Source organism: Pholis gunnellus (genome assembly GCF_910591455.1).
Source record: "Pholis gunnellus genome assembly, chromosome: 6".
NCBI classification, from domain to species: Eukaryota; Metazoa; Chordata; class Actinopteri; order Perciformes; family Pholidae; genus Pholis; species Pholis gunnellus.
In genome coordinates, this window is record NC_136532.1 from 7437140 (window position 1) to 7459303 (window position 22164).

General features: G+C 44.9%; 1 protein-coding gene across 1 annotated transcript in view; it reads left to right on the forward strand.

Moving 5' to 3' along the window:
- The window catches only part of fbxl17 (F-box and leucine-rich repeat protein 17), a 193454-nt gene that overhangs the window by 62970 nt on the left and 108320 nt on the right, over positions 1–22164 (forward strand). The window contains exons 7-8 of the mRNA XM_079160972.1: positions 569–676; positions 11849–11979. Of these exons, the coding sequence (XP_079017098.1) occupies positions 569–676; positions 11849–11979 (239 nt within the window). The remainder of the gene's footprint in view (positions 1–568; positions 677–11848; positions 11980–22164) is intronic.

The window sequence follows — 22164 nt, forward strand, 5'->3', positions numbered from 1 at the left end:
ATATTGTTGCAGTGTTGAGTGTGATGGGGAGGGGGGGGGGGGTTATTGATACCCATATTGATGTGTACAGTGGGAGCTGGTGGAAATGTTCTGCTTCCCTATCGATCTCTGATCTATTATGAGCTGTTAATGGGCGGCTGGGTGAAGGCTGGCCAGCGGTCCATCCATCATAGGCCGACGCCCACGCTGCTTATTTAGCTGTTTTCTCCGGTATCCTCCTCCTGCTCCTCTCCTCCTTCAGTGATCCTCCTCTTCTCTGCTGTTCGTCAAATGCAAAACACGCACACACACACACACACACACACACACACGCACACACACACACGCACACACACACACACACACACACACACACACACACACACACACACACACTCACTCAAAACTTAAACCTTGAATCCCAGACGTAGATCCTGGAAATGTGAATAAATGAAACATACTTAACCTGTGTTGAGTGAATTAATTAAATCAAAGAAAAACATGATCCTCTTGACAAATACCAGTAACTATTTTACCTGTGACGGTAAAGAGGTTTAAACCGTCCTCCCTCTGCTTTTCTATCCTCCAGGTCACCGATCGGTCCGTGCGAGCCGTCGCAGAGCATTGTCCTGAGCTGCAGTTCGTTGGCTTCATGGGATGCCCGGTGACCTCCCAGGGAGTCATCCATCTTACCGCGGTAAGTGTCGCACGCGCGTGCTGTTCCCTAGACCCTCGTGAGCGACCCATTATGAGAACTCAAATCGTGCGTTTTGCTTACGGTGAAAGTGAAGACAGCGCGGTTCCTCCAGCACAGACCAAAGAAGTGCACTCCATCAGCTCTTTGAAGTCACCACTTGTATCCGTAAATGTCGGCTGAAGTTCCGTAGCGTGACGACGACTTTGGTCTGATCCTGTTACCGTGGGCCAGCGTTCCAGGTCGCCGCCGGCCCTGCAGTGTCTCCGGGAGGGGGGGGGGGGGGATTAACTTTTGGAGAGTAAACGCAGGACCTCGCTGTGTGTTTTATCTCAGACTCAGTTTTGAAGTTATTTGGTGTTAACTTTAAAATCTCATGAAAGCCTAATGAGATGAATCCTAATAATACGCTGCTGTTGCGACTACACCCCGCTGTTTGGACATTACCATGCTAATGAGCAGGGCTCGGCGGTTTTAAGTCGTTCCGTGCCACATAAACATGGACACACATGCACTCACCCGGTGATTGCTGGGATTGAATTCACCAGTAAGCACCGCACTTCTCTTCTCGTTTCCCAACCTAACATCCGTGTGATACGTGTGTGTGTGCGTGCGTGCGTGCGTGTGCGCACCTGTGTGTGACTGTGCGTGGTATGTCCGCACCCGTGTGTGCTTGTGTAATACAATTCGATTTGTGTTTGATGAACTCGGGTGTACACGCAAGTGTGAACGTACCCTTGTGGGCTGCGTGCATCCATTCCTCCTCAAATGCAATTACAGTTGTGTTAATAGGACTGAGACACCCGATGCCCCGCTGCATTATTAGATTAAACAGCAGATTAATTTGTGCTCATGGGTTTGGCCCCCTATCATCTCTGCAGCCTCCACTGACCTTGGCCAGTGTGTTGTAGACAGACAGTAATGAAGCCAGCCAGTCATAACAGCATTAGCATACCTGGAGGTGGACGCATACACATCGGCCCACACGCACAGTCTAGCACACCTCATTATTATTTATTACAGTATTAACCAAGGTGAAGTTCTAGGAGTTCAGATGAGCAAGTTAATAAATCTGATCATATTTAAACATGTATTTTAAAACGTCAGTTTTAAATTCATTTGAAAAATATGAAAAATAGCTTTTTGATGTTTTGCTTTGCTTTCATTAATTATTTTAATATATTGCGGTTATGAGTTGTCCCAGATGAGATATCAGAGATGCGTACAAATCCATATTTTCCATTTTGACCAACTTCATACAACTAAAATATCACAATTTACACTACTACACACACACGTACATGATGCATTTTAATAAACCCCAACCTCTAATGCAATGCAATACAACTGTTCCTCTATAAAGTCTACTGTTGTAATGCTCAAAATGTTAAAGGGACCGTTCCCCCCCAAAATCAAAAAAGGCATATTTCACCTGCAGTGCCATCTGTCAATCTAGATTGTTTTGGTGTGAGAGGCAGGTTTTTGAGATATTAGCCTTAGAGATGTCTAACTTCTGTCCAATATTATTGAACTGATGATTGGACTATAATTGGCACTCGGCTTGTGGTGCTGAAAGTGCCAAAAAATAACAACTGAACAGCAAAGTCCTTTCAGTAATCTGAACTCTACTGTCCCTTTAACTTTTAGTTGACACTGTCATAGAAGTCTTCATAAAATGATATTGTTGAGCATTGATTTTAGTAGTGCGGTACAACACAAACCATATGTATTACTACCTAAATAATAAACATGTGATTGAATTTACACGTATTCGACAATGTCAGTAAAAACACTTCATGAAGATGTTACGACAGAGCTGCAGTATTGCATTCGATTGTGCAGGTGTACCTAATAAAGTGGCCACTGAGTGTGTTTTTAATACCTCCTCATTGAGCAATAGACAACTAAAGAAAATGCATTGCAGGAATGCCACAGATAGTTTGGGCAACATTGCATAGTTTATTTTCCAACTGTACAGTTTCACCTTTCAGTAAATATCCTGTTTCACCCAGAATCTCACCCCTCACACCTGTAACGGCACCCAACAGTGACATCACAGTGTACTGACGCACCTCTTGGTACGCTTCTACATCACTGCGGCGAGGCGAGACGTTAAACCACCTGAGGTCAGCAAAGGCAAGATTCAGGTTACTCTTTAAAGGACAAAAAAAAGAAAGAATGTTATGTGTTTATGTAAATACATTCTATAGGGCAATACATTGTTATTGGATTTTCTAGACTCTCAAATCAGTCTCAAAAATCAAGCGGACTACCCCTCATTATACAGATCTTTCACTGAGTAAACCTCTTCAGAAAGGCTTCAGCTGAACGGCTGATAACTGTAAGCCAGAACCAACCAACCACTTAAACTTTCCTCAGAAAAGACTTCTTTAACTTCCGAGCATACCATGAATCCTGACGAGGCAGAAATGTTTCAAGGATCAGACTTTAACCACGTTTATTTTGCCTGCACACATTGATCTCTTTGTTTCTGTCATCTCAGTCCCTCTCTGTCTCTGTGCCCCGTTCTCTCCGTCCCTCTGTAATCTCTGACAGTAATTATCTCGTTTAGCAGTTGATTCCTCCTCTCATTCGCTCCCACTTGGTCGCATCCTGTGTCGATTGAAAATCATATTCTCGCGTTTTAGAATCGTTGCATTGCTGATGACTCCGCGGACCCGCATGCGATTCCAGGACCGCAGCGCTCCTCTCTTGTTCGATTATCACACACTCCCTCCCACTTGGTTTCTTCCTCGGTTTCTCTCTCTCTCTCTCTCTCTCTCTCTCTCTCTCTCTCTCTCTCTCTCTCTCTCTCTCTCTCTAATATTCTGATATTGCTATTCAGCTACCACCAGAAAAAAAAATCCATTACTTTTATTAACTTCTCTCATATGACACTCATTTCAGATTGATATTCTTTTTTTTATATACCGACTTCTCACAAATTAGGGCTTGAGGAAATCAATTGAAATCGTATTTTCTTAATCAAGTGAGCCGATGGTTTGGAAAAGGCCGAGTTCGATGCACGTGGTCTGTGGAGTAGCTGTAACGCTGCGACATGTATGCTCCTCCAGTGGAGCCGCGTGGCTCCTCTGTGATGGGCAACGCCGCTCAATATTCGTAGCCAGGCGGCGTTTGATAAATCATCGTCTCATTAGCGGCTAAAAGGGAACAATCAAGATTCCCGCGCGCTGAGAGAGTAAAGCCCCGCTAATCGAAAACAAGCTCCCCGTCCTGGTCGCGAATCAAACGTTACGCACGGCATCAAACGTCAAAACAAAAAACACGCGGCTGATGTGGTCTGTTGTGTTGCCGTACCGCTGTCAACATTTCCTTTTCTTAAATTTACGGTGGGTGTTGAGTTTGAAGCTCAAAGCCGGCTCCAAGCTCTTGACATTAATAATAGTTTTATTGATGAGGCTTGTCACATCACAGGGCCGCGTCGGGGATACAAGCCATCTCGAGGTGGGTGTCCCAGAGCTTTTCGGGGATTCCTCGCTCCCCCCTCAGCAGCTAGCTTGAGGACCTGTATGAGATGAGTCCCTCTACTAATTCAGTTTCAGGGGGTTTCCCCAGCCTCAGACATTGAAAGCGCTATAGATGTGCGGTATCTTTGTGTGGATAACATGCTGTATTTTGCGTGCTCTCCCTCTGCTTCTCGGCCACACCAGCAGAGTCATTATCCCTCTCTCTGAACGGTGTCGTTACCTGTTACCACGTCTACTTCTCCGTCCAGTCTCGTTCTGCTTCTGGTCAGTGTCGCTCTGCATTTCTCTCTCTTCTATTCTCTCTTTTACTCTTGTGGTTCCTGTGTTTCTCTCACGCACACACACACCCACGCACACACGCACACACACACACACACACACACACACACACACACACACACACGCTCGCTCTCCCACCGTCCTTCCATCTTCCCGTCAAGCGGCGCTCTTTTCTTCTGGTAGTGATTAAGTCCAAGGTCGGCTCTATCAGAGAGCCAGTGTTTGAGAGCAGCGCTGGGTGCCAGAGAGCCTTCATTCCCCGAGCCTTAGATGTCCCACTGATGGCTTCCCTTTGCTTGTCATGCCTACCCACAATGCCCCTCCTCATACATCAGCCTATCACTGCCCTGTGGGCCTCAAAATGCCTTTGTGTGTGTGTGTGTGTGTGTGTGTGTGTGAAATTTCTCACCCTCGGGATAGAGAGAGTGAGGAGAGGCCAGCGACATAACAAATGGAGAGACTGTTGAAGAATGTGTCAGAGATGAAACGAGGTATATTTGGAGACGATAATAGCTCTGTGTTGTCTCTCTGATGTGCAGAACTTGGATGTTTCTGGACTTCATTTGGGGTCTTGTAGATTAATTCAGCCGTGCCGCTCCAGTGCTTTTGTTGTTCTTCCCCAGAAAGAAAAGAAAAAAAGAAAATGTTGGGCCCTTTTGATAAATGCTCTCCAAATTTGACAGAATTGGACCACGGGGCAATACCTCATTCTCTCCGTGTGTTTATGAGCAAATAAAACAGTCTGGATTTTGACAGGGAAGCTATTTAATTTCATAACCAGAATCATATGTTCGGTCCATCCCGGTGGCTCAGTGGAGCAGCATCCTGAGTTCCGATTTGGCTCGTCATCCTATTTTTTTTTTAAACGGTGAAAAAAAAAAAAAAAAATATATATATATATATATATATATATATATATAATTGCCATGACCACATGACCAAAGGTTTAGAAAGAGGTTTTAAAGTGGTTCAACACAAACAAAGGTGAAGATACAGGTCCTCCCCCACTGTCACCTTCACACCCTCCACTCCACCACTCCCTCCCCATGTAGGATGAGTGGTGTCTGGCTTTGCTTGCAGTCTGCCGGCCCCTTATCTCCCCCCTCTGACTGAAGCACAGCAAATACATAATCACAGTGCCCTGTGTCAAACTGATAACCCCCAACACAAACCAGGGAAGTGTGTGTGTGTGTTTACGTCTATGTGTACCTTTTTGCGATATACAAACGTGTGTGTGTGTGTGACTGTGTACTTGCACGTGTGTGTTGTGTCTCAGGGGGCGGTGGAGAGGATAAAGGGGAAATGAAGGAGCAGAGGGGATTTGGAGGAAGAAAGGTAATGGGGTTGTGGGGGTCGCAGAATGAGTCGAAATTGTAATAATAATTTTTCTTCAACCGCTGTACGGAGGAGATTGGGGGATTTATGAATATAATGAGCAGAGAAGGGCCTAAGGATGATGTGTGTCTTTTGCTAAAGTAATTGAGGAATAATTCATTTGGCTCTGAGACATTTAACCCAGAGACAGACAGAGATAGAGAGGTTTTTGACCTCTGGAGGGGAGGGGGGGGTGGTATCATGTCTCATTATTGGCCCAACTAGTGTCACTGTACTATGACTGTCATCCAGTGCTGTCGCACTGACTCGCACTTTAGCGTGCGAGCGTGCGTGTGTGTGTGTGTGTGTGTGTGTGTGTGTGTGTGTGTGTGTGTGCGTGCCTGCCTATGTGGTCATTTGGCTTAGAGCGCCGAAGAGAAACCAACGCTCTCTATCTCCTCGAGCCTTTCCTCGCCGCCGAGTTTGTTATCAACACCAACACATGCAGGATTAGAGACTGTAAGGGAGGAAGAGAGCGAGAGAGATAGAGGAAGGAGGTAGGAGAGGGGGGAAATAAGTGATAGACAGTAGATGGGCACGAGACAGATAAATAGAGAAGTTAACCGCACACACACACACACACACACACACCTACACACACACACACACACACACACACACACACACACACACACACACACACACACACACACACACACACACACACCTACACACACACACACACTCAGGGATCAGCTCACCGGTCTGTGACTGATGCAGACAATGCATTTGTGATACCAGACCCGTGGCCTTTCCAGCTTTTGCCTCAGTCCTATTTCAAATATTCATATCAATCTGTCTGCACAGGCCTCTATGTATTTATATGTGTGTATGTTTTTTTTTCCCTGAGTGTTCGTCTGGAGGGAGGGGGGAAGGGGGCCGCGTGTGATTCAGGCCTGCCGCAGAGGGATTGTCTCGACACAGCTTTCCCCTGTCTGACTGAACTGTCCGGGATGCTCCGATATGGAAGAAGAAGAAAAACAAAACAAACAAAAGCAAAAACAAAGCGTACATGCATGAGTGCGCGCTTGTATTCACCTAGTGACACCGCTGCCATTCGTCCCACCTTTCTCCATCCCTCCCTCCCTCCCCCGCCTCACCCCGTCTCACGCGGCCTCCAACACATGCGGACAGCCGAGCAAAAATGTGTCTGGGCCCACAATGCCACCTCGGCAAGACCCCTGTGACTTCTTCGCTCAGGACTTTGAATGTCGCTTCAAAGTGACTGTCTAAACTTCCACCTGCATTGTTCGGAGGATTTCAGCTTGTGTCTACTCATCTCTGCCCGTCTGAGAATGGAGAGTTTCCATCGTTACGCCTGTTAAGTTTTACTGAAAAGCTTCTTTTTTTCTCCTCCCATTTTTCACCGGCCGTGCATGTGTTTTCTTTTTTTGGGTGGATCTATATGCATTTCCCACTGCAGGACATATATTCTTCATTGACTAAACTCCGGTTATATATTCGACTACAGCAATGTAATAACAGCTCATACTTTCCAAACCCCAAACATGTTGGCTATTTATGACGGAAACAACGCTCGCTCTGTCCGAGCTGTTTAAATGTCATCGAGCTGCTTGTCAGCCGGGACACTGAGTTTGATGGACAGCAACAGCCGTGAACTCCTGCTGCTTGGTGCCGGCGTTCAAACCTTGACATCATGTCCTCTGCATGGGGTCCACCAGGCCTCCACTTCCTGTCTGGCATCATCACGATGCCTGACGTTGTGTAAATAAATGAAGTAATAGCACAGGTAGTCATAGCTCTGTAGTCAGAGGTATACACACACACACACACACACACTCACCCACTGTTTGCCAGACTGTGACATACACTAATGTAATAAAGTGTCAAATCAACCTCAATCCAAATATTGAACTCCAGCCTATGCTTGGCTGGAAGATGGCGCACCTTTTGAAACAGCCGCTCATTTTTTCTTTCATTTAAAGCGGTGTTCTGAGTTCGACCTCTGACTCAGACTCTGGCTCTGTGCTGTTGGAGAGAGGCTTCTGATTGAAGCAGGTGGGAGCCCACAGACCTCCTCTGGTCACGTGGACTCAATTAAAACAACCTCTTGAATACAGACGTGTGGCGAGGGCTGTTTGCTCCTCCGGCGCTGGTACAATCTGAAGTGATCGTTAAGGTGTGATGTGCTCTGTCTGTGAACTGAGATTCATATCCAACGTTGTGATTCTGGGATTTTCAATTTTCTGCTCTGTATATAATTATTATTATTTATTTTTTTGGCACAATTGAATTAAAAACTCGAAGGTTGATTTTTAAGACATTTTTAAAATACATTTTAGGACAGGTTAATTGATTCAGTGATGGTTTTCACTGCTTTCATTTCATTCATTTTTTTTTGCCGAAAAATACTTCTATTAGTAGAATAGCCGTTGTTATGATTATCGTATTTGGCTTGTTGATATTAAGTAAAAGTCCAGAATCCATCATTTTGTAAAAGTAGTGCTGGGCTTTTATTATATTGTCTTTTCTTACCATGATAACAATTTATATCACAATATAGCAGTTTTCTTAATTCAGTGAATGAATAATTTCCAAGAAATAAAAACATGTTTTTTTTATACTCTTGTGTGAATGAAATACTCGACAAATGAAAAGTGCAAAATAATCAGATTTTAGTATAATTTCATATTTGCTTGCTTTTATCAATATAGATGATGTAATGTCTCACGATACGATTCCATTGAAAAACTATAATTTATATCATATTGTCATATTTGATAAGCGCTTTAGGTATTATCACTAGTACTGAAAATGTACTGAAAATATCAAGAGTACAGAGTGTAATAGTATTCAAATACAAGATTATTATTATTATTTATTGTTTTTAAATGTTTTATCTGGTCGAGGTACTTCTAAATATACTGTTATGACAGTATTTGTACATATAATATATTGAATCAATCATATCTTTTGCGATAAAATCTCAATTTGAAAAGTGAGAAATAAATGCAGTGGAGTAAAAAGTCAAATATTTCTGCGTGGCGTGTTGTGGAGTCTGGGTTCACATTAGCATAAAAACGGAAACACTCGAGTACACGGAAAGTGCGTGTGCGTCGGCATATTCATATAATCAGCCTTCAGTTCTGCGTCTTGCACGTGCGTCGGCGGGGCGGGGGACGACACGCTGGCCTCAGAGCAGCTGGATTCTGCAGGTTTCAGTGTTTTTATGAACAGCATGAATAATTATCCAGGTGTAGCTGCCAACTCAGAGGAGACGGGACAGACTCTGCCTGGTTACAGACCTCAGCCAACGAGAAGGAAAAACCTGCCGAACCCCTCGCCAAATCCCCTGCTCTCTCTCTGCTGTTGCTCTCTTTCCTCGCTTTTTCACTTCTTCTCTGTTCCCGTCTCCCTTTTTCCCTCCCCGTGCTTCGTCGGCACTCCCTTCTCCCCCAATTTCTCTCCATTTTCTTTCTCGTCCGCGCCCGTTTATTCTTGTTTCACAGAAAACAATCTGCATCACGAGTGGAAATGATTAAAAGACGATTGGAAGCATTAAAACCCTTCACCTATGAGTCAAATTGTGATAATCTGTCGGCTATGAGAAAACAAACACTGGAGGTGTGACTAATTACTGAGAGCCTGTCTTTTTGTGACACTTCTCATTTTAGGGATTTGGAGGGGTATTTTTCTTTCGGCAGATGTCTGCTAAACTGTGGAATTAATTTTCTCTTCAGTGTTCTTTCTTTATTTTTTTTTCTCCCACAGATGGATTAACAAAGTTCCAGTCTCAGCCGTGACTCTGCCTCTTCCCTTTCAAGCAGACATCTGCTAAATGTTTTTTTTTCTTCAACCTAGCTACACTCTCAGCCAATGAAAACTCACACAGGTTGGCCTGGTTTCTCATTGGTTATCCACATCAATGGGACGGTTTCTATTGGTTGTAGTAGAAATTCTACTACAGCAGACCTAAGCAGTTTTGAGGATTTGGAGAACAAATACTACTTTTGATGTCAAGGCTTTTAAAATGTACTCCAGGCTGAATAACCATAAATACTGAATGCAAATGTGTGTGTGTGTGTGTGTGTGTGTGTGTGTGTGTGTGTGTTTTCTTTGACAGTGTAGATGTGAGTGGATGTCTGTTGCTACGAATGTCAGTGGTAGTGGTCACTTAGCCCGCTTTCAGGTTTGATTTTTGCAGAGCTTTTGTTGTGCCACCCCACACACACATACACACACACACGCACACACACACACACACACACATATACACACACACACACACACACACACACATACACAGCAGCCTAATTCTACATGAATAATTTAGCACTTCGATCCTAGACTGGCCACAGGGGCAAATGACAGTTTGTGTGTATGTGTGTAAACGTGTGTTTCTGTACACGTGTGTGTGTGTGTGTGTGCGTCTGCTTGTGCATGTTCGTGTCTATGTTAATTCACACAGATGAGGGTTTTCCCCTGTTCATTAAATTGTGATGAATAATTGTTTTCATCATGTCAGTTCAGCGATCCCTGACGACCACGGCTGCATTCTTGACCCCGTCTTTGCACACGCGAGCCGTTTGAATGTTTGTGTCGTTCTTATATGTAAGTCGTGTCTTCAAGAGTACGGGTGCGGATTTGCCACGAACCGAATCTGCTTCGTGTTTGATTTTATTCCCAAGCAGAACTTGTATCACAAGAAGTGTGGATCCAAGTCAAAGAGTGACAAAAAACAAAAAGCCACAAGCTACATATGAACACAGAGAAAGAGAGCAGCGAGACAAAGGTACAACCTCAGCGCAGTGCCGCATCACACACACACACACTCACCGCTGTTTGTTTGCAGTCGTGTGTGTTTTGACTCTCGGTACGTGGGGAGGGACAGGGAGGAGTGTTTACATGTGTGCTTATTTAACACCCAGTGAGCCTCGGCCCTTATCCGCCCCCCCCCGTGTCCTCATGCTGGTAGGTATATGTCACACCTATGGAGCCGACAACGGTGCTCGGTGATCTTAACAGCAACTGTAAGCTTGTTTTCTCTTTAGCCTTGGCCCTGACATTTACCTCCCTGCCTCCCTTTGCGGCTGGCCGGAATATCATACCTCTATTATCTCGCATCCCCGGTGTGTGTGTTCGTGTGTGTGAGCGTATATGTGTGCATGCACCTGTGCCTTAAATAGCTCCGGGTATGTATCAGAGAAAACACACCTGTGCCGCGACTTGAAAAAGCCACAAAAGTGGGTGATTTCTGGCGTGCGGGAGCGCTTGTGCGTCGGTGTGGGTTTCTAAGAGTGCTTCAGGAAGTAGAGATTTTCACCGGAGGATTAATCTAAACCCCCTCTTATGAAGTATTCAGATCGGAAAGAGGGATTATTGGAAGTCGGAGAGATGAAAGGAAGACGGGGAAAGTGAATGCTCATATTGGCTCATAACCCCTCACACCAGGCATGCAGGCACAGAATGATAAACAGTAACAGCAAGACGCTTTCTACAGTTTATCTGCCTTGTTAGGTTTCATTCTGCATTCATGCTGTGTTTTTTTTCCAGTACATGTGGCGCCAAACAAGTTTACTCAGCGTATAGAGAGATTTATTCCACTCTCCTTGCAGATACGTCAACACCTTCCATTTATTTCAGCAGACGTGTATACCGTACACGCCTTCACCAGATATTACTCTTCCATAGCGTTGTGACACATCAGCTGCTTAGTCCTCCATGAGCAGACGGGACTTTGTGTTTCCCGCATACCTGTTTGTGTAAAAGAGATAAAGCGTGAGTGCTGGATTTCACTTTGTTAAAGTCCAACTGAAATGAAATTGCATTCCTGAGCACACACGTCTGATCTGTAAATCGCTTGTTATGTGTTCTCCTCAGAAACCAAAGTGGAGAAAATGCGTACTTGATATCCTTTTGGTTTTCTGATGGCGCCGCCTAGTTTTGCACTAAATCGACGGAATCCCGCTCTTCTATATTAATAAAAACTATTTTAATCGGCATTAAAACCACATTATTATTTTTGACTGTCAAACCTGTCTGTGTGTGTGTGTGTGTGTGTTGCCTCCTGTAGCTGCGGAACCTGAATGTCCTGGACCTGCGGCACATCTCGGAGCTCAACAATGAGACGGTGATGGAGGTGGTGAGGAAATGTCGCAACCTCAGCTCCCTCAACCTCTGCCTCAACTGGAGCATCAACGACAGGTATGTCGAGTTCAAGCTAGGTCTTTTTAGTGAGAGCAGTACTGTGCAGTGCCTAGCCTCCTCCTCGGACAGCCAGGTTTTCAACAAGAGCCGTAGTTAGAAAAAAAAAAAAGACAAATGCAAAAAAGGAAAAACTGTAACAGTTAGTATACATTCTAATTTGTATAATCCAACAGTGGTATTATGATAAATCCAGACACTAATGTGTTTGCCAATACTTAAAATGAATCAACTAAAAGAAGACCAGTGGGTCGTGGGGCCCTAATGGCTCTTTCGGGTCTTAGTTAGCGAAGAAGTCTTTCATTGATTAGTCATGTTTTTATTATCTTTTCATTAGGGAGCTGTTATTGATTAATGAGCAGTAATAGTTGCTTCTCTGGCATCACAATAATATTCACAAATAGGCCTTGGCCTTTAGCAAGCATGAGATTTTGAGTTTCCCACCGCTAGCCGCAGCATGGAGCAGTGCTTATTTTAGCTTGTGTAATGCACACGCGTTGGTGATACGGTGCACACTCCTGCTGGTGGCTTCCAGCTGTTTGACCGATGAACAATCGGTGGCGGTGACACCCCGAGAAACGTACCAATGAAGGCGCAGAAGAAGAAGAAGCCTGCTGTCTGATCTAAACGTGGGTGTAAACAATGGAGGCGTCAACATATTATAGAAATTGGCTTTGCAAATGGGCCATGAGGAAGGCAATGCATTCAGCATTGTTAGGCCTCAAGGAGGAATGTTTTGGTGAGACTATAAACTCCACAGGGCCCCTTTTTAATCTGTGGAGGGACAATGGAGAAACAGTTTGAATGATTTTTCAATTAAATCAACTCATTTATTGGTCGATAAAAGGATTTCAACAGCTCTACACACAAAGCACACTCACGGCCGCACTCGCAAGCAGCATTCGGAGCTGAACCATGTTTGAGACGACTATGCACAGGCTTGTGTGGCACATCTGCCTTTCTAGCTCCAGGCCACATGGATGTTTTCAGTAATGACATTTGGAGAAGGACACATGTTGGTATGTGGTGCACACATTCAACAGTGTAGCGTGCTTAGAAAAACAGATACAGTACACTCCGTATGCACGCATGCACGCTTCTGCAGAGGGAAGGATGGACACAAGAATCTCAACCACAAGTTGAACGAACAACAATAACTTTTCTTTATATTCTGGTCATCTTCCTTGCTGCTCCCACTTGGTTCTTTTCTTTCGCTCTTTCTCTCTCAAACGGGATGCAACGAGAGTAAAGCATCTCCTCTTTTATTTATTATCTTGTGTTTTATTCATACCTTTCTATTTAATCTATTGATTTACAGTGAAGACTGTGGCTCCTCTGCCGACTGTACTCCCACTCTTGGCTTAAGAGTGTGAACACAATATTGAATTTACCATGGTGCATAGCAACAAAGGATGCGTGTGTGTGTGTGTGTGTGTTGGTGTGTGTGCATGTGTGAAATCATTCCTGCAATATTGAGCTAAGCGCAGACATGCGGTGGGAAGGTTATGGTAATACCTTACCTCCTACTGCCTCCTTTCAATCAAAATAATAAAAAAAAAAACATGGAGTTTGGTGGAATCCTCACAGGAGCACATGGTGTTATCAACTTCATCCCTTTATCACACTCATGCACATACAACACACACACACACACACACACACACACAGCCTCGATTGATTCAAGGCTGCATTGATTCCATAATGATATTTGCTGCATTGGTTCAGGGGCTGAAGGTGTGTGTGTCTGGATCACCTCTGGGAATATTGGAATTGAAAATGGTGTGTGTGTTTGTGTGTGTGTGTGTGTGTGTGTGTGTGTGTGTGTGTGTGTGTGTGTGTGTGAGGCAGCCTGTGTGGGAGATAAAGCTACAGGATGTTGTGTGTGCGTAGCGGCACACGGTTGGTGACTTGCTGGCTGAGGTGCACAGTCGTAGCTGGGGAGTCCTACTCCAGAGGAGGAGTTTAAAAAGGAATCCTGCAGTACTGCAAGAACATTTCCTTTTTGCCCTACCTCCTGAACCTGCAGACCTCTGTCTCTGTGTGTGTGTGTGTGTGTGTGTGTGTATTATGTACATGTTGTCTGCTTCTCAAGGACTCGGAGCAAATAAATAAAAGCCTCCAGTCATAAGCCGCTTTATTGTTACACTTTACAGTCACACAGAGACAGAGGTCTGCAGGAGAGGAGAAAGAGGGGGGGGGGGGGGGGGGGCCCGGAAGCTGGCTTTGGTGGTCGAGCACAAACCTCCCCTCAACGAAGACGTTTTTTCACAAGCTGATGGATTGAGTGAGAGGGGGGGGGGGCATTTAAAGAGTGAATTTAACCAAACTGGTTAAAAGAACGTCACGCACCGAGAGCTCCATGTTGATGATGGGAAAAATACAGAGCCTGGTTTAGAGAGGTGAGATTTTAAGAGAAGGGAAGTTTGAAGCAGCATGAGGTGTGTGTTAGGGTTGTGACCGTATCAGGGCTCTCATCTGCCGTTTTTCACCATCCGAAAAACAACCTAAGCTAACCTGAAATCAATTTGGACCGTCCCGAATGTAAAATCATTGTTTTCCTGCCTTATCATTAGTTAAAATCATTCATAGTGACCTTTAACATGAAGAAAACATCAAAAGTAATTCCTTTATTCTGTTCATAAATTCATTCAAAAACATTGTTTTTTATTTTATTTTGAAAAGTAATTTTATTGGTTTGTTTGTTTTGATTTTTACATAAAAAATGCAGCTAAGTTAAATCAAAATTAAATATATATTTTTTATATTGAAAAGTTATAATTTTGCTTATAGCCTCAAAAAAGCTAGAAGCTAGAAGCCCTGCTAGCTGGTGCGAGAGGAAAAACACGAGATGGAGAGATCTTGTTGCCGCCTTATTACCCTTCGTGCATGCAGAGGAGTAAGGAAGTAAATACATGGTTTACATTAGTAACATTGACTCCTCATAGTTAACATTTACTCACTGTCGTCGTAACTCACTGTTACTCAAACGTCGGCTGCTGACTGGTTAGCTAGCGTTAACCGTAATGTTACCTTTACTGTCAAAACGTCTCACGATACTTAACTGGTAACGTTAACGTTAATAGTAGCAAGCTTTTCTTATTGACTTGGGTTGAATTCCCCATTGCCGCTGCGGCCGGTCGTCTCCGTTCATTGAAGTGTAGCAGATCTATTTTTTCAACTCTCGTCCCAGATTCGTCAAAAATGTAGTTTCATTCTCCCCGGTCCTATATTTCCCGGCCTTTGGACAACAGGACGTCCTGAAGCTCAAAGCCTGAACAGTACGCCTGCATCCCAGTACACCACTGTGTTCACGGTTATTATACCGTGTACACTCGCTCATAGACGGTATTGTTAAAAGAGTGACTTAAGTGAGTGTGTGTGAGTTAAGGTACAGACAGGAGCAGTCTGGCTGCGCTGTATATGTTGACTGTTCAAAATCCCAGGAATTTATTTTTCATTCAGTAAGCTAGTGCTTTTTTTAGCTGCGAACATGTAAACTAGCATGCTTCAGTTCTATGATATGTTGTAATTATGCTGTTTTATGTCCACTCTCATTCCTTTAAGGGTCATTGTAACTGTTAATCATAATAATGATTATGTCAGTAATAATAACAGTAGTGTGATACCCTGAAACAAAGAGATTTTTTGTGTTGTTTTTAGCTGTTTCTTACATATTTATTTGCTACTCCAATAGTGAGACAATATCAAGGACCATGATCCGATAAGAACTGCTCTAATCTAAATAATAGCTTTCAACTTACATAAACACACCCACCAATATCAACATGGACTCTCACTCGTGTGACTCGTGTGACTAGTGGCTGTTTAAATAGTGAGATTTGATCGATGATGGTTTTCTGCTATAGACGGACTGTCGCTGTATATCTGCAGAGAGGCTGAAACGGTTTATTTGTCTCAAGGTTCAAAGATACAAAGGTCATCGGGGTCACTGCTTTTGGGGAAGTCGGCACACACACACACACACACACACACACACACACACACACACACACACACACACACACACACACACACACACACACACACACCTACACACACACACACACTTGTTGTCACAGTGAAGACCAGAATGACTCAACCCTCCCTCACTTTAGCTCTCGGAGGGCACAGCGGGGTCAGCTTTGGTGTGCGTGTTTCAAACTGATGACAGTGTGCTGTGAACAGGAAAACAGGCCGAGGAAATGACCCCTTATTTCCAGGATCAATTTGTCCCCCTACAAGGGGCAATTTGAGAGATGGGGCTCTGTAGGTGGTAAAGCACTTCAGTCATTATTTTTGTCCCTTCTCCTCTCTTTTTTCGGTCTTCTCATCTCTCATCTTTAAGGAAAATAATGAAATAAGCACCGTGTCCCCTCGCTCCCCTTATCTCTCCCAGTAATGGCCGAAAAACGGCGTCTCAGTTTAGGAAAGGGGGAAATGATGACCAAATATGGACTTCCCATCGCTGCAGCCAGATGGGCAGATTGCGACAGTTGGACGCCTATTTTTTTTTTTGTTCACCGCCATTTTCTCGGGGAGACGAGATGTGCTGTGCTGCAGGTGGCCCGCGTTGGCCCTGTTATTTCTCCGTATCCTCATCCGGCGATGATGGCAGACGGATGCGGGATAGTGTTTTTCAAATGTCACCGCGTTTGAAAACGGGGGAGCGAGTCGTGATCAAAGTGGAACGGCAGAGCAAATGGCGGCGCTCACTTTTTTTTAGAAGCAGGTTGAGAACACACTGTCAAAGTTAAATGGTTTTCCTTCATTTTTATTTTTTTTGGTGCTTGGTGTCGGCCTTTTTCATCTTACAGGAACTCCGGGGAGCTTTTGTGCTTGAGCGTATGTTGTATTTGTGATTTCTGTGACCATTGTGTGTTCGTTTTTGTTGTCTGTGTGTGTGTGTGAAGATTCTTTTATACCTAGAGACCTGCTTTTCCCAGCGGAGACTGTTGATTTTGCAGTATAATTTTGGTACATTTTCTGCCAGAAATAAGGACATTAAACATGTTTATTTTTCATGTGAATGTCATGCTTCTGTTTGTATTAGTGTGAGTGTGTTGCAATATAAGTTAGAGGTGAAGCCCCCTCATTGGTTTTGGTCAAAGCAGAGAGTCAGCATCTACCCTCCCTCCTGCTGGACACGCCGCCTGTGTTGACATGCAGATTTATGTGCCCCCCCCCTCCTCTCTGTCTTTTCATGTGTGCAAGCTCTGGTCAGTTGGCCTGAAGTCTTTGCTGAAAGCAGATGCATGGAGCAAATGAGTCATTTCTTCATATGAGATCAGTATTGTTGGAAGTTGGGCTTTTCCCAAAAGCCCTGGCGTTCTTTCCCTCTTCTCTCTCTCTCTCTCTCTCTCTCTCTCTCTCTCTCTCTCTCTCTCTCTCTCTCTCTTCATCTCTCTCTCTCTCTTCATCTCTCTCTCTCTCTTCATCTCTCAGTCTCTCCGACAGCTTAATTTAAACCGGGGAATCGATATTCATCCCTTTCTCCTTCTTTGCTTTTTTCCCCCTCCGGGCTAACATTCCCTGCATATCGCCATCACTTATGAGCATCACAAATCACAGCCCAAATTGGCTGTTCTACTTTTTTTTTAACTTTTTTTTTTTTTAGCCCCTCTCTCGCGCAGAAATCGGACTCGATGAGGGATGACCGGGGGCCCTCTCTGACTTTCAGGAGCTTATGAGGCAGGAAATAATTGGAGAAGTGTTCTCCCAGAAGCGCACCTTCTCCTAACAGTGTAAGTCGCGTGGATTTGGAGGCGTTCGCAACGGAGGCTCATTCCAAATAACCTCCGTTGCAGCCAGCTGGCAGATCCCACAGCGCCCGGAGGAGTGTTGAACCCACCAAACTCAAACGGGCCCTTGATACATCGGTATGATCGACGACGTGTCAAATGACAGTTGGTTGCTCTACTTTGCTTGGCCACAGTGGAGGAGACCAGGGCCGTTATCTGTCAAAGTGAATCAAAGAGAGTTGCACGAAAGAATACTTTAAACTAAAAAAGCAAACGAATGAAAGACTCGGGAACGTTTACCGAGCGCTCTGCTCCTTCTCACAGCAAAGTCAAGGAGATGCCCTTTAAGATGCTCGGGAAAGGTAACGCCAATCAGGCCAAAGGATTTAACCCAGACCCATTGTTGATAGTGTTCTCCTCTCTGAGAGGTTATTCCGTAAAGCTTTCTGTGGAATCTCCGTTGGCAATTAACACATGAAATTACCAAGGAGCCTCCGATCCTTTTAAATAGGGATGAGATGATCGTAAACGGTCTGAACTACAAACAGCCGATTCCCCGAGCAGTGCAGAAGTTCTCGAGAAACTGTGCTGTCCTCTTAGCTGCGGTGAGACAAGATGACCGGTAATTCTCTAAATGTTGTAAAATGTAACCTTGTTGTTTCTGTTTCATAACTCCTATCAGAAACTCCTACATAGTACAGTCTGAAAGAGGAGGTTCTAGCGTTCAAACAAGGTATTGTCAGGATCCCTGTTGGACCGTGTGGGTTAACCTCTGGTTTTCCCCAATCTCCTCTCTTCATTTGGCTGTCATTTCCCTGTTTGTTGTGTTGTGCCATGTGCTCTGGGATTTTTCCAGACGCTAGTTACACTAATCCTTTCCCCTGCCACTATAAGAACCCTGGTCCTGCAGTCTGGGGTTGTCAGTTCGTCCCGTCTTCCACCCGCTTCAACCCTGCATCGCCTGCTGTCTCGAGCGTCTGCCCTCCGGTGTCCTACGGTCCGGGAGTCCCCCGTTCCACTGTTGTGTTCCAACAGATCTTGTCGCGGACGCTCTGCCTGCCTACGGTGTCGTGCCACGGGACACACACCGTCAGTCTGCCTGCCCTCCGGTGTCGAACCCACGGGTACCACACCGTCGATCCGGCCTGCACGCTGTGTCGGACCACGGGCTCCACACAGTCCTTCCTGTCGGGAATCAGCTGTGATCAATAAAGACTGTTTTCCTGACGCTATCTCCTGTGGTCTTGCTATTGAGTCCTAGTCCTTGCATTCCCGTGACAGGTATTACCTTCATGTATGAACATTTCTAAATAAAGTATGGATATAAGAATTCAGTCATTTATTAGCTATTATATGCAAATCGCTGCTCGCCACCGCCCACTAACCTCAGAGGAACGGAGAGTCTGTACGTACGATGAAATATGATGAGAAAGCTTTATAAATGATACATTTTGACAGTCTGTCAGTTTGATAAATATGGGCCTTGGTTTGAGCGGAACGTCTTTTCTTTCCCTGCTTTTAACCTACTTACACTTCCCCCCCCACAACCCCCCCAAGTCACGTTATCTATTGTATAACCCCGCTGCACATATGTTTCCCCTAGTCAAACTATTTTAAGACCCCCCCCCTCCTCCTTTTCTCCTTTTTGGTTTTCCTGGATGTTTTCTAAATGCCATGGAAAATGTCAGCGGAGCCCGAACCAGCGACCGACAGACATTTGTCCTCGTCTTGTCTCTCCAGATTTGAGGAGAGGTGCTGAAGGGGCCCGGCCTCGTCACGTCTCTCGCTCTCTGCTCTCGTATTTTCTCAGGATCTACCATTCGAGTAAAGCGACCACTACTAAGAATTTCATGCTTCCTTTTTTTTACTAAAAATCCCTCCTTTAAGTGGGGAGTCTCATGGCCAGACCCTGCTCTGCACTGCCATGATTTGTAAATTAAAAATAAACCCAAGCCCTTTTTTTTTTTACTCAGGCCTGCGTTGTTGGAGCAGATTGGCTGTCAGCGGAGATTACAGTCCTGCTTAGCAGAGTGAATACACAAGGAGAGCCAGTGTTGCCCTGTTGTCAGACATGATGGTGAGAAAAGGTGCACGGAAAACCAATGAGGTGCAATGGAGGCAGAGTGATTAGCTACGGCAGGTGCACACGTATGCATGTTGCAGCCTTTCTCTTCATTTCTCTACTCAAGTACCGCCTTTCATCTCGGCCGCTTATTCTCTCTGCTTCTGTCTCTTTTTCACACTTCATCTCTCCTCCGGTTGTCTCTCTGTGTTTCTTCCTCCGTCTCTCTCTCTCTCTCTCTCTCTCCTTCATTCTTTCTTTCTTCCTCCATCTCTCCCTCTCTCTCTGTCACGCACGCGCACACACACTGAGGTGATTATTTCTGGCAGGTTGGGTGTGAAAGTGCGCTATGATAAACATGCTGCCGTGGTTATTAATTTTGAGTAATGGCAGCGTCAGACTCCAGCGCCTTGATAAGTATCGGAGACGGAGGAACATTTGTGGCGCGGCGCGGAGACACAATGAAGGCAAGCAGCTGGAGCTTATGGGTTTGAACAGTGCGAGAGAGCTGCTGTTGTATTCGGGCGCGGATCCAAGGCCAGCGGCATCCCCGCTCCTCCCACGTGCACGCCAAAACCTTACGTAACCAAACTGAACAAGTAGAATATGTCTTTGATTCAGCTCAGAGGCGCTTGAGACCTGACCTCTTCAGACAAAAGTCTCTGCTCACCACACCACCATGCTTCTCTAGAATCTTAAATTTGCTCTCTTTTGTGGAAGTCATGAGATATGATACAGCGATCCACCGCCAGTGACAGCTACACAGCTGCTGAATTCAAAGGGGTTCAAGCAATCTCTTGACTCTAATCACCCGCTTTCATCGGCGTTTAGCACCAGCGGGTCATGGCGACTTGTAATGTGTTGCAAGCAGAATCAGATTTCCACATGAGAGACTAGAAAGGCAGCGAATGGGAGCCGACACGTCTGGTGAGGAGGCTCTGCTTCACAGAGTTTGCTGACAGATAGCATGGATTCTTTGGGTTTTGTGAGCTGCGTTGACGTGAAGTACCACTTTTGAATGCCAGATGACAGTATCACACTAAATCCTGAGCGAAAGGTATCGCCGCAGCAGCTTTCAAATTGCCTTGTGGAACGTCCAAATGTAATCATTTCATGGGAAACCCTGCGTCTCACAGCTGTGGAGCCACATTAGACCTTGACCTCCGAGCGCTATTATCGCACAAAATGAGCCTGACACGGACATTTAGCTGAAATCCATGTTAAGCAAATTGTTGACCCTTTGACATCCAAATTATTGGTCCCACTTTGACCAAATATGTTTTTTTTTTACTGTAATTAAATATTGTTCACCTTTTGTGTGGGTTTCCCCCTCTGTTCTGTCACACTGGGAGAATGTATTCATACATTAGCCTGTTAGCAGACCTGGAGATCAGAGGACAAGCCAATAGAGAACATGATATAAAAACATGGCATTTGATTTTACACGGCGATGCAAAATGTATGTGGAGCAGTTTGTGCCTCTTCTAAAAGGTCTCATGCATGAAGCATCTCTCATTTGATTTTCCCTCTGATCTTATTTTACGTCTTTGTTTTGAGAGTTGCTCTCATCTTTTGAGCTTTTATCCAATTCCCTCTTTCTTCTCGATTCAAGTTTTCTCATATGTATTCCACTCTGAATGAACTACGTTGTTAATATAAATATATATATATATATATATATATAGATATAGATAGAGAGAGCTGGAAAATGTGTGTAGGGTTATTTTATGTTTGATTTTTCCATTTAATCTGTTCTCCTTGTATGTCAGAAAGGAAAAGTACATGTTTTTATTGAAGTCTTAAAGTCTGTCAGTCCTTCATATTTACAGTTTCGATCTACCACCCAAAAAGCATCAGTGCATGTCTTCCTGTGCATATCTCTGCCTTAAGTCTCTGTGTGGGACCCTGATCCAGGAAACCTCGCTGGTTCCCCCTCCCAGAGAGGGAGGCCTGTAGGGCGGGCTGCGTGCATGTGTGGTTCCCGCGATGTGAGTCAGAATCGGCGTGTCAACCGAGCGGGGAGGTAATGCGATCAGCAATGTTCTCGTGAAGTGCTCCGCTAGCAATGTTCTCGTGAAGTGCTCCGCTGGCCAGGAACCAAAGCGGTGGACACTGGCGCCCCGTGTTCCCTCGCTGAAGTCTTTCACCCAGCCCTCCGAGCCTTCGAATTACCTCCAGAACCGCCAATTCTTTTCCTTTTATGAGACGGCATACCTTTTCTCAACGTCCGTTTTACAACAGACATTAATTTTCCTCCCAGCAAGCGCTCTCTTTAATTGGCACTGGCGTTGCTTTCGAGTTTGACGAAGCTGTGCAGAAGTGGAAAGTTCATGGGCGCGGTTCTCTTTTCGCTGTCAGGATTCCTGCGCGTTGAGGTTGTTGTTT